Genomic DNA, 13,548 nt, shown 5'->3' on the forward strand with positions numbered 1-13,548 from the left:
TATCACTGATGCGGAACTTAATGTCTTATGTGTGAAACACTTTGAAACACTTTGTCAGTGAATCACTTTAATGGTTTTGTTTGAGTTTGGGGGTCCACTTTAATGTCACTTAGTTTGACGTATATAAAATTGTGGTGAAATTTATCACTGCAGTTGAACTAGGTGACAATGTGGTGAAACACTACCTCTTGAAGTATTTCACTGTGATGGAACTGTGTGTCACTGAATTTGTTATTCCATGTGACTTAGGTTGAATCATGTCATAAAACACACCGCCGACGTGGTCTGAATTTTGTGCCACCACTGTAACTGTGAAGTATGTATCCTTGGGAAGGAAAAATTAAACCTGGTTGGGTGGCATATTGCACTGTACCTCTGTCTGTCGGTCAATCTGTGCGTCGAGAATTCCTTTTCTGTTTTTTCCTTAAACTTGTTCAGATATTTGCCTGATTTTTAGCTCATCTATTTTTTGAAAAAAAAAAATGAGCTATTGTCATCACCTTGGCGTTTGCGTTAGCGTCGGCATTGGCGCCGGCGTCCAGTTAAGGTTTGCGTTTAGGTCCACTTTTCTCAGAAAGTATTAATGCTATTGCATTCAAACTTGGTACACTTACTAACTATCATGAGGGGTCTGGGCAGGCAAAGTTAGATAACTCTGGCGTGCATTTTGACAGAATTATGTGCCCTTTTTATACCTAGAAAATTGAAAATTTTGGTTAAGTTTTGTGTTTAGGTCCATTTTATTCCTTAAGTATCAAAGCTATTGCTTTCATACTTGCAACACTTACTAACTATCATAAAGGGACTGTGCAGGCAAAGTTATGTAACTCTGACTGGCATTTTGACAGAATTATGTGCCCTTTTTATGTCCCCCACTATAGTAGTGGGGGACATATTGTTTTTGCCCTGTCTGTTGGTCTGTTGGTTGGTTTGCGCCAACTTTAACATTTGAAATAACTTTTGCAATATTGAAGATAGGAACTTGATATTTGACATGCATATGTATCTCATGGAGCTGCACATTTTGAGTGGTGAAAGGTCAAGGTCATCCTTCAAGGTCAAAGGTCAAATATATGGGTCAAAATCGCTCATTTAATGTACACTTTTGCAGTATTTCAATATTCAAGATAGCAACTTGATATTTGGCATGCATGTGTATCTCATGGAGCTGCACAATTTGAGTGGTGAAAGGTCAAGGTCATCCTTCAAGGTCAGATGTAAAATATATGTGGCCAAAATCGCTAATTTTATGAAAACTTTTGCAATATTGAAGATAGCAACTTGATATTTGGCATGCATGTGTATCTCATGAAACTGCACATTTTTAGTGGTGAAAGGTCAAGGTCATCCTTCAAGGTCAAATATATGGGTCAAAATTGCTCATGTGATGTCACTTCTGCAATATTGAAGCTAGCAATTTTATATTTGAAATGCATGTGTATCTCATGGAGCTGCACATTTTGAGTGGTGAAGGGTCAAGGTTAAGATCATCCTACAAGGTCAAACGTCATATAGGGGGACATTGTGTTTCACAAACACATCTTGTTATACTTAGAAAATTGTAATTTGGTTAAGTTTTGTGTTTATGTCCACTTTATTCCTACAGTATCAAAGCTATTGCTTTCATACTTGCAACACTTATTAACTATCATAAGGGGACTATGCAGGCTCTCCACCCAAACCATCCCCCGTGCCCTCCCCCCTCCCCTCCTCTAATTGTTTTTTTTTTTTTTTTTAAGATCATCTCACAAATGACCACCACACCCTCACACTATACCCCCCCCCCCCCACCCCACCCACCCCCCCAATTTTTTTTTCAAACGGTTAAAAAACAAATATTTATTTTTATTATTTTTATATTTGAAATACCCTCCAACCATCGCACCCATTTTTTTGCTTTTTTTTCCCGCATTTTTGGAAGATAATAAATGTCCACAATCCCACACTATACACCCCTCTTCACTCCACCCCTCCCTTCTTTGTGATTGAAAATGAGAGTCCCTTCACCTTTAAAAAGAAAATAGATGAGCGGTCTGCACCCGCAAGGCGGTGCTCTTGTTGGTATGTGAGTCTACCTGCATCACTAACAGATTAAGTTCGAGTTTCCCTCCAGTCCATACATGATTTACATTCAAGTTTGAGTTTTGTTACAGTCCATTGATTTTTTATGAAGTAACTTGCCTTGGATCAACAATTTTCTGTAAAATGATACTTTTCTGGAAAAAAAATTCTGAAACGCTTTTAGACACTGACCTTGTTTTTTGTGTTTGATTCTTCTTACAATTCTTACATATAAAAAAAATTGTTCTGGTCCATTGATTTTTTATGAAGTAACAGGCCTTTTCTCTAAAAAAAGGCTGTTGTGCAGCTTCAAAGCATAGTAGGGGGCATTGTGTTTCACAAACACAGGTCTTGTTTGAACTATTCTGTTACCTAGGTAAAATGAATAAAATGCAGTAAAAGCTAAAACAAAGATGAGTAAATATGGTGTCTGCCTTGTAAGAGGGGTCTTTTCAAAAGCACTTGTGGCTGAATAAGTCACTGACTATAAGCCTAATTAATTAAAGAAAATTTGGTAGCTTTTTTGTCCTTATAAAAACTTAATGAAATACTTGTAACCAACAGGTGGGGAATTTTTACAAAGTAATAGCATTTTGCTGAAGAAAATGTTTAGCCACGACTAACCATTAAAACCTTTAACCCCAAGGATAAAGACAACATTAAGGTACAATATAAATGTTAAAACTACAACAAATAAAATAACATAGTGCGAAAATTTATTGAAAATTTACCTGAATGTTACATGTTAAACTGACAAAATCTATTCTTCCACATTTGCTGTCAGGGAAGGCCATGATCACCACCACAGACACAAGCGAGGTCACAGGTCACACAGGAGCAGCAGTAGCTATGGAAACCATAGTAACCAGGAGGGCGACCAGGAGGGCGTTCCAGCGGGATACATAGCAGTGGATCAGGAGGGGGAGGTGGACTCCATGCCTCAGGTATGGTACCTTTATATGAGCGCAGTTCTGTGAAAACTGGGCTTAATGCATCTGCCTAAAGTTCGTCCCAGATAAGACTGTGAAGTCTGCACAAGCTAATCTAAGACAACACTGTAAAAACTAACCAAGGATTATTGTTTTGAAGGTACCTCCTTTAACCCTTTCAGTGCGGGAACCGAATTTTGAAGGCCTTTGCAAACAGTTTGGATCACGATGAGACGCCACAGAACATGGCGTCTCATCAGGATCCAAACTGTTTGCTATTCTGATTATATTCTTTGAAAAAAATCGAAGAAAATGCTAATTTTAGAAATTCAGCAGACGACATTTTAGCAGACGAAAAATTTCCCAGCATGCAAAGGGTTAAATGAAAAATTCGATAACAGGGGAAAGTGTCATTTCTGATAAGCCTGTGCAGTCTTCAGTACTGAATATTGTAATCACTCAAAAAGTATATATTATCAAGATATGATCTATCAACTTGGTATACATATTGAACAATAGGTGCAATATGTCTGTCAATCTCTTCCTCTGTTCATCTGTACTTATATAAAACTTACAATGTAAATTGGTTAAAACAGGATCCAGTGATTAATAACAAGTACTTGATATACTTTGATAAAACTTTGGTATGCATATCAATGTTTGTCATCAGATCACTGTGACTAAACATAGAAGAACATGTTGTATGTAAACTGTCAGGTGACTGTTACTTAAAATAGAATGGCACTAAATACTGCAATAATGAGCAATGTGAATTTTTTTTACAAGAGGGAAAAAAAAATTGGTGAATGTCTAAAAAGACAAATAATTAATAACACTGTTACAATGGAGATTTGATTTGATTATAATGAAACTTCATGTGTAAAGATTAAGACATTATGAAGAGAATGAGCAATCTTTATTAGACATTATGAAGAGAATGTGCAATCTTTATTTGACGTTATGAAGAGAATGGGCAATCTTTATTTGACATTATGAAGAGAATGGGCAATCTTTATTTGACGTTATGGAGAGAATGGGCATTCTTTATTTGACATTATGAAGAGAACGGGCAATCTTTATGAAGACATTATGAAGAGAATGGGCAATCTTTATAAAGACATTATGAAGAGAATGGGTAATCTTTATAAAGACATGAAGAGAATGGGCAATCTTTATATGACATTATGAAGAGAATGGGCAATCTTTATAAGACATTATGAAGAGAATGGGCAATCTTTATTTGACGTTATGAAGAGAATGGGCAATCTTTAATTGACATTATGAAGAGAATGGGCAATCTTTATTTGACGTTATGAAGAGAATGGGCAATCTTTATTTGACATTATTAAGAGAACGGGCAATCTTTATAAAGACATTATAAAGAGAATGGGCAATCTTTATAAAAACATTATGAAGAGAATGGGCAATCTTTATAAAGACATTATGAATAGAATGGGCAATCTTTATATGACATTATGAAGAGAATGGACTATCTTTATTAGACATTATGAAGAGAATCGGCAATCTTTATTTGACATGAAGAGAATTGGCAATCTTTATTAGACATTACAAAGAGAATGGGCAATCTTCATTTGACATTATGAAGAGAATGGGCAATCTTTTTAAGACAATATGAAGAAAATGGGCAATCTTCATTTGACATTATGAAGAGAATGGGCAATCTTTATTAGACAATATGAAGAGAATGGGCAATCTTCATTAGACATTATGAAGAGAATGGGCAATCTTTATAAGACATTATGAAGAGAATGGGCAATCTTTATTTTACATTATGAAGAGAATGGGCAATCTTTATTTAACATTATGAAGACAAAAAGGCAATCTTTATTTGACATTATGAAGAGAATGGGCAATCTTTATTTGACATTATGAAGAGAATGGGCAATCTTTATTAGACATTATGAAGAGAATGGGCAATCTTTATGAAGACATTATGAAGAGAATGGGCAATCTTTATTAGAAATTATGAAGAGAATGGGCAATCTTTATTAGAAATTATGAAGAGAATGGGCAATCTTTATTAGACAATATGAAGAGAATGGGCAATCTTTATTTGACATTATGAAGAGAATGGGCAATCTTTATTAGAAATTATGAAGAGAATGGGCAATCTTTATTAGAAATTATGAAGAAAATGGGCAATCCTTATTTGACATTATGAAGAGAATGGGCAATCTTTATTAGAAATTATGAAGAGAATGGGCAATCTTTATTTGACACAGGATTTCTCTGGCAGTGGAATTTTTCAATGCTTGCAATACACTCACAGCCTTGTGATATATTTTCGGCAAATAGCATAGACAAACAAAATAAGCAAGATAATGGTTTCAGTACTAAATGCAAGTTGTATAGAATGTGAAAATATTGTCCAATGACATTGCTATGTCATGATATTTGACATAATCAGTTGGCTAGAAAATAATTTATGAGCAAGATCCTTTAAATGTTTAGAGAAAATTCTACTCATGTTAATAACACAGGTGTATAAGCGTTACCATGACCTGCTACATAGACATGTATGTATTTGGAATTAAAATGAGCCACGCTTTGTGAATAGGGGGTTTCAGATAAGGGACGACACTTTCTGCTTTTATGATATGTTTCGTTTAAAGAAAGTCTTTAATTAGTAAATATCCAGTTTTGTCGGAAAGTGTCGTCCCTGATTAGCCTGTGTGGACTGCACAGGCTGATCTGGGATGACACTTTACACAGTGTATTAGACCCCCTCTTCTCACAGCTTGGCCCAAATTTTAAATGCATGCAACATGACACTGTTATTTTGAGGCTTTTCTTCACCTAACATCATAAGGGTATGTTGTTGTTTTTTAACTCGAGGTGAAGCGATGCCAACAGTGCTAACTATTTTTATGTCCCCCACTATAGTAGTGGGGGACATATTGTTTTTGCCCTGTCTGTCTGTTGGTCTGTCTGTTGGTCTGTTGGTCTGTTTGCGCCAACTTTAACATTTTGCAATAACTTTTGCTATATTGAAGATAGCAACTTCATATTTGGCATGCATGTGTATCTTAAGAAGCTGCACATTTTGAGTGGTGAAAGGTCAAGGTCAAGGTCATCCTTCAAGGTCAGAGGTCAAATATATGTGGCCAAAATCGCTCATTTTATGAATACTTTTGCAATATTGAAGGAAGCAACTTGATATTTGGCATGCATGTGTATCTTATGGAGCTGCACATTTTGAGTGTTGAAAGGTCAAGGTCATCCTACAAGGTCAGAGGTCAAATATATGTGGCCCAAATCGCTTATTTTATGAATACTTTTGCAATATTGAAGATAGCAACTTGATATTTGGCATGCATGTGTATCTTATGGAGCTGCACATTTTGAGTGTTGAAAGGTCAAGGTCATCCTTCAAGGTCAGAGGTCAAATATATGTGGCCCAAATCGCTTATTTTATGAATACTTTTGCAATATTGAAGATAGCAACTTGATATTTGGCATGCATGTGTATCTCATGGAGCTGCACATTTTGAGTGGTGAAAGGTCAAGGTCAAGGTCATCCTTCAAGGTCAGAGGTCAAATATATGTGGCCCAAATCGCTTATTTTATGAATACTTTTGCAATATTGAAGATAGCAACTTGATATTTGGCATGCATGTGTATCTCATGGAGCTGCACATTTTGAGTGGTGAAAGGTCAAGGTCACCCTTCACAAGGTCAAGGTCATCCTTCACAAGGTCAAGGTCATATATAGGGGGACATTGTGTTTCACAAACACATCTTGTTACATTAATGTATGGATCATGTTCTTATGAGTGAGAATTTAAACAACAATGTAATTATTTATACTGTTTGTTCAAATATATTTAAACACAATATTTGTGTTTGTTGACTCACAATACAAATTTTCATGATGTTTTAAAATATATATTTGTTTTAAAAAATCAGTTTTATGCATTGTCATTTTTCAGATAATTAAGTAAGATACCAAATGATGTGTTGGGCTCAAGTTAAAATGTTTAAATCAGTTGCATGCCTGATTTTATAAAAATACTAACTTCAACAGTTGCAATCATCACTATTAAACAGCTAAGTGAATTTCTAACAACTTTCTTGTTATTTTCATTTTATTTTCATTTTATTTTATCATTAATATCATGTCTTTGTCTGCAATGTGTGCAAATGATAATATAATGTAATAATAATGGTTCCTCAAAAAAGGCTTATAAACTGTCTCTTACTGTCTTACAACAAAGTGAAAAGTAGTTCCATTAAAGATTGTTTTGAATTCATCAAACATACTTTACTTAGCATAAAATAAACTGCTTGAATTTCCTACAGATTGACTTGGAAGATGGAGAAGTTCACAGTCCAAATGAAGTGGAGGAAGGAGAGTTCTTGGAACCCAAAGAAAGACTGAGAAAAAGTTCAAAACATTCAAGGTTAGTTAAAAAAACTTCAACAGAAAGGCGAAAATTAAATCTACAATTATGCATATTTTTTTTTAAATTAAATTTAGGAATGGCGTTTTAGATTAAATACCTGTTAATCAGTGATTTTCATGGCTTTATTTGGTCTCATGCATACTGAAAAAAGTTATTTATATATACTGGATTGATTGACTCATATTTTCAGATCGCATTCAAGGAAACACAAAAGGAAACATTCAAAGGAACATTCAGACTTGGATGAGTTTGAGTTAGATTATGTTGACAAGTACCGTATCATGGAAACTCAACATGAACTGTCGAGGGAGTCCTTGAGGAGACAAAGGGAAATGGAGATTTATAAATATGAGAAAGCTAAAATGAAAGAGGCATTGAAAGAAAGGGCTTATTACGAATATGAACGAGCTAAACTTGAAGCTGCCATGAAAGAGAAAGCTATGCGGAGGGCTATTCGAGAAAAGGCTTATCGTGATGCCGTGAAAGAACAGGCCTACAAGGATGCTTTGAAGAAGAAAGCATATATGGACGACATGGAAGAGAAAGCCATGAGGGATGCCATGAAAGAAAGAGCTTACAGAAAGGCTTTGAAAGAGAAAGCCTACCAAGAGTCAATGAGAGAACGGGAAATCTTTGGAAAATCAGGTTCAAGTATTGAGTATGGTGCAAGTGGTGCAGTGTTAATGGATGACAGCGATACGTTTAGTGTGATGTCCGACTATAGTATGAAGTCGGATCGTAGGGAGCGGGCCCTGTCGGATCAGGGTCGTAGGGTGCAAAGGGGACTCAGTGGGGCCATTCTGGTTGAGGAAAGATCACCGGAGAGGACCCTTAGCTATAGGGATGTTTATCCTGAAGAATTTGATGGAGCTCGAGTGAAAGTGGGCAGAAGTGGAGCAATTTTAAAGGATGACATAGAAGAAAGAGGTTTTGGGAGTATGTCTGGGGAGAGAATTGTTCGCGGTCGAAGTGGGGCTGTTTTGAGGGAAGATACGGCAGATGAAGGTGGGAAGATAGTTAGGGGTCGCAGTGGTGCTATCTTAATGGAAGATAACGACGAACATGGGGATTTTATTGCAAAAAGAAGTGATGCAAGATTGGGTATTGGAAGGACAGGCTCTGTTTTGCGAGAGGAGATGCCAGGGGCAAAGATAGCTCGAGGCGCCAGCGGGGCTATACTTTTGGAGGACCGTGAGGACGAGAAGGGCTGGGTCGAGATGGGAAAAACTGGAGCCATATTACGGGATGACCGTTCTGACTTGACCGATGCTCCAGCCCCTAGGTACATGGAAGAACGGCAACATCCGTTCAAGAAATTCCCACCAAGAGGAAACATGCCACCAGGAGAACCTAGGTATTACGATCAGAATATATTATGCTGTTGAAATGAAATTCGTAGGAACACTTTTTTTTAAATGACCGTATTTGTAAATAAGTACACATTTTTATTGCCTATCACTTAAAGTAAGAGTCTTGCTGTATGATTAAAAATTAATTAGTCTGACCAGTGTTTTTTCATTCAAATTCGGGTTTGGTATTTGGCCCCATTCCCAATCGAAAAAAGTATATATATTTTCCCAAATTGGACATTAAAATTCCCAATTTGAGGTTTCAAAAAACAGATTTTTTTTAGATCTCAACATTTAGTTTATCCCACATCCAGCTCTATAAGTTGAACCCTAGAAAATCCAAACGGACCCAGGCCCATTCCCAAAATGGAGAAATAAACACTGCTGATTATCATTTAAATTACCTTCCCTATACAATATATATATGATTGAAGTCTAACTTTAACTGCAAATAAAATGTTTAGATAAATATTGAGATTGTTTTCTGGGTGAACGCAATTACTATTAATTTTGTCAATTATGCATTATTTTCTAAGCTGGGGTAGCGCACCAATGGGCACAAGAGGCCGGGGGTCATTCAGGGGTCAAGGTCGGGGCAGAGGTCGAGGTCAAGGTGAACTGCGGAGCCCCATGCCTGTACATGCCCCAGATGCTGACGATGCTTCACGTTCTAGCAGGATCGGATCCAACTTCTACAGATGGTACAGTGGATTGTAAATTTTTCCTGTTTATTACACTCATAAAGAAATAATAGTTGGCCAGAAAATAAAAAAATTGTCAGTATTCCAAGTGTTCTTGTAAATGTAGATACCGAAATTAGGGCAGACCTTAAGTGCACATATTTCAATAGATTTACACTGGAATGTGCTAAATATAAAAAAAAACACTAATCTTCCAGTGCAAACCAAGTTGAAGCACATAAAATGTTTCAAAATCGTATACAATGTAAAATAAAAATAAGAAAATTGACTTAAGCTACAAGTGATACAAAATCATTTACCATGTCAGATAGAATTATTTGACTTACTATTATTGTTAGATAATAGCACTTGTAGCCTATGTTTTTTTGTAGTGGTAAATTATCAATGATATAGTAACATGTTTTATAAAATGGTTTAAAGGAATGATGGCGCTGTGCAAAATAAAACCTCAGATGTGCGTGTTGGAAGGGAGAGAACTCCTGAGAAAATTGACGCCTTTGCCCCTCAAAAACCTAAATGGAAACCAAAGGAGGAGGACGTGAGGTAATTAGGTTCTTGTCAAAATATAGTTCATGTAACTAGGTTCTTGTTAAAATATATTTCATGTAACTAGGCCTTGTCAAAATATGTTCCATGTCACTAAGCCTTGTTGAAATATGTTTTATGCAACTAGGCCTTGTCAAAATATGTTTCCTGTAAACTAGGCCTTTTCAAAATATGTTTCATGTATCTAGGTCTTGTGAAATATATTTCATGTAACCAGGCCTGGTCAAAATATATTTCATTTAACAAGGCCTTGTCAAAATATGTTTCATATAACTAGGCCTTGTTGAAATATGTATCATGTAACAAGGCCTTGTTGAAATATTTTTTATGTAGCTAGGCCTTTTCAAAATATGTTTCATGCAACTAGGCCTTGTTTAAATACGTTTCATGCAACAAGGCCTTTCAAAATATTTTTATGCAACTAGGCCTTGTCAAAATATATTTTATGTACGGGTAATTAGGCCTTGATGAAATATTTTTCATGTAACTAGGCCTTGTTGAAATATGTTTCATGCAACTAGGCCTTGTTAAAATATGTTTTATGTAACTAGGTCTTGTCAAAAAATGTTTCATGTAACTAGGTCTTGTCAAAATATATTTCATGTAACTAGGCCTTGTCAAAATATGTTTCATATTATAACCAGGCCTTGTTGAAATATGTTTTATATAACTAAGCCTTATCAAAATATATTTCATACAACATAAACTGTGTAAATATCAATGAGGAGAATTGCCTTGAACAAGAACCATAACCTTACACTTTGTTAAATAAGAGTTATTGTGTAATTTTTCAGGGCTATATCTCAGATACGCTACAAGATTTCAACATGAAACTTCATGGGCGTGTAGATATAAATATGGAGAATTGCAATGCATAAAATCATTAACCCTACACTTATTTTTAGCTCGACTATTATATATGAATATATATATAGTGGATCTATCCTACTCACCCCAGCGTCGGCGTTCCCGTGAGCGTTGGAATGTTAAATTGCCATAACTTCTTTATTTAAGATCAGATTTGATTCATACTTTGACAAAACAACACTTACCTGACATACCACAATGGACTTCACCCAAACCATCCCCCACGCCCCACCCCAGAACCCCCCCCCCTTTTTTTTTGATCGTTCATTAGTAAATGACCACACACCCACATTATACCCCCCTCTCCATGATGGCTTACATTATACTCTCAAGCACTCGAATAGTAGAGCGTGCTGTCCTCTGACAGCTCTTGTTTTTAGGATATACTGTATATCAAGGGATTTGCACCCATCTATAAACAACATGTATGTAGCTGGGAATTTGATTTCAATGAATTTTTCTTGTTTCAGATACAACAATATACAATGTATTATTAACAATAACATTCTCAATGCTATGCACACGTTTCAAACCCTTAATTATGACAAACAACAGTACCGATTGTTTGTTGCCAGTAACGTGATACTTCCAATCATGTTAATTAAAACACTCCCCACCTTACTCTAAACTCTGTTTAATGCCCAGATGGTTGACATGACAACTGATTTTCCAGGTTACAGCAGTGTGTGCGAGCTGGGTCTGCAGTTTCCGAGGAAAGCAGCGAAGGCACGGGAGTTACAGCATGGGTGAGATGCTCGGCCGCTGACCTCTACTTCATAAGGGACAGACAGGTGAGTGAATGAGAAAACTGAACTCTACTTCAAGAGGGACCGACAGGTGAATGACTTAGAGAATAACGCTGACTTTTACTTCACAAGGGACAGACAGGTGAGTGACTTAGAGAATACTGTTGACCACTTCTTCATGAGGGACAGACAGGTGAGTGACTTAAAGAATACTGCTGACCTCTTCTTCACAAGGGACAGACAGGTGAGTGACTTAGAGAATACTGTTGACCGCTTCTTCATGAGGGAAAGACAGGTTAGTGACTTAGAGAATACTGCTGACCTCTTCTTCACAAGGGACAGACAGGTGAGTGACTCAGAGAATACTGTTGACCGCTTCTTCATGAGGGACAGACAGGTGAGTGACTTAGAGAATACTGCTGACCTCTACTTCACAAGGGACAGACAGGTGAGTGACTTAGAGAATACTGTTGACCGCTTCTTCATGAGGGACAGACAGGTGAGTGACTTAGAGAATACTGTTGACCGCTTCTTCATGAGGGACAGACAGGTGAGTGACTTAGAGAATACTGTTGACCGCTTCTTCACGAGGGACAGATAGGTGAGTGGATTAGAAAATACTAAGGTGAGTGGATAAGAGATAAGTGTTGAAAACAAATTTGTTGTTTTATTGATGCTCAGCAAGCCTACATGTATCATGTGTTGTAAATAAATTCATCTACGTTGGTCATTTACGTGGTACACAATACATTCTATCATTTTCGTATTTTCTGCCTTCATTTCTAAAGTAAAAAAAAGAAAATGGCTGAAAACAAAAAAAATGATATTAAGTTTGATTATAATCTAATTCAGTATTTGTAGCAAAGCATTTGATAAAAGCATGTAATCCTGCTAAGCTAAAGAAAAAATAATTCCTCTTTTGTTCCCCATCCAAAGGGGCCCATCACCTATTCCTCAAATGAAAAAAAGAACTATTTATAAATCACATATTGTGCTGACTAATATACAGAAGAAATACATAGTACAATTACGGAGCACTTTCTTTCTTTTAAAACTTGCATTCTATGGACCATTTGTCACAAGTTGTTTACATTTGTATTTAAGACTTGCAACATGATGACGACTCAGCGAATGCGCGACCTTGAGACCACGTTTAACGATGACCTTGTTCAGCGAGCCAGAAAGGTCAAGGCCACCCAGGAACCTTACAAGATGGAACGACAGACGAGGCCGAGTTGGAAGAACGTGAACAAATGTGGTAAATTTGAGCTCTTGTTCTACTAATTTTTAAGGTGAAATCTGGCTCCATTCCTCTATTTCAAAGGTAGATTTTTCTCTTATTTCAGATAAAAATTCATCACTTATAGCAGTTGTACAAAATGCCGGGATAAAACCCCTTTTCCAGTGTGAACAATGGATTAATTTGTTTTGTAGCTCTATTGTATTGAAATTTTGAAATAACACAAAATAACTTTTAAAAAATCAAGAAAATGTGATTTTTTGCACTGTGTGCCTATGACTGTGTAGTGAGAGTCACGGGGCTTAATGCCTGTGTATAAAATGTCCTCCCAGATTGGCCTGTGGTTTCTAAAACGGTACAACACAGTTTCCGCTTTAATTGAATTTTTCTTGAAAAGGATGCCTCTTCTAAACAAAAATCCAGTCTAAATGAGCCGTGTTCTGAGAACACTGGGCATAATACATGTGCGTAAAGTGTCATCCCAGATTAGCCTGTGCAGTCTGCACAGGCTAATCAGGGACGACACTTTCCGCTTAAGCTTGATTTTGGGTAAGGGGGGGGGACTTCCTTGAAACTAAAAATACCATTAAAGCGGAAAGTGTCGTCCCTGATTAGCCTGTGCGGACTGCACAGGCTAATCTGGGACGACACTTTACGCACATGTATTAAGCCCAGTTTTCTCAGA

At 36.6% G+C, this 13,548-nt stretch overlaps 1 protein-coding gene across 10 annotated transcripts in view; it reads left to right on the forward strand.

The window, feature by feature from the left end:
- LOC127838009 (ribonuclease 3-like) overlaps positions 1-13,548 on the forward strand; it is a 521,860-nt gene that overhangs the window by 430,171 nt on the left and 78,141 nt on the right. For 6 of the 10 annotated variants that reach the window (XM_052365495.1, XM_052365499.1, XM_052365504.1 and 3 more), the window contains exons 5-12: positions 2,846-3,005; positions 5,492-5,527; positions 7,311-7,411; positions 7,605-8,768; positions 9,300-9,464; positions 9,885-10,007; positions 11,551-11,668; positions 12,728-12,881. In XM_052365495.1, the coding sequence (XP_052221455.1) occupies positions 2,846-3,005; positions 5,492-5,527; positions 7,311-7,411; positions 7,605-8,768; positions 9,300-9,464; positions 9,885-10,007; positions 11,551-11,668; positions 12,728-12,881 (2,021 nt within the window). The other 4 variants (XM_052365502.1, XM_052365503.1, XM_052365500.1 and 1 more) reach the window with 4 other exon arrangements.

Source organism: Dreissena polymorpha, chromosome 7 (assembly GCF_020536995.1).
Source record: "Dreissena polymorpha isolate Duluth1 chromosome 7, UMN_Dpol_1.0, whole genome shotgun sequence".
NCBI lineage: Eukaryota > Metazoa > Mollusca > Bivalvia > Myida > Dreissenidae > Dreissena > Dreissena polymorpha.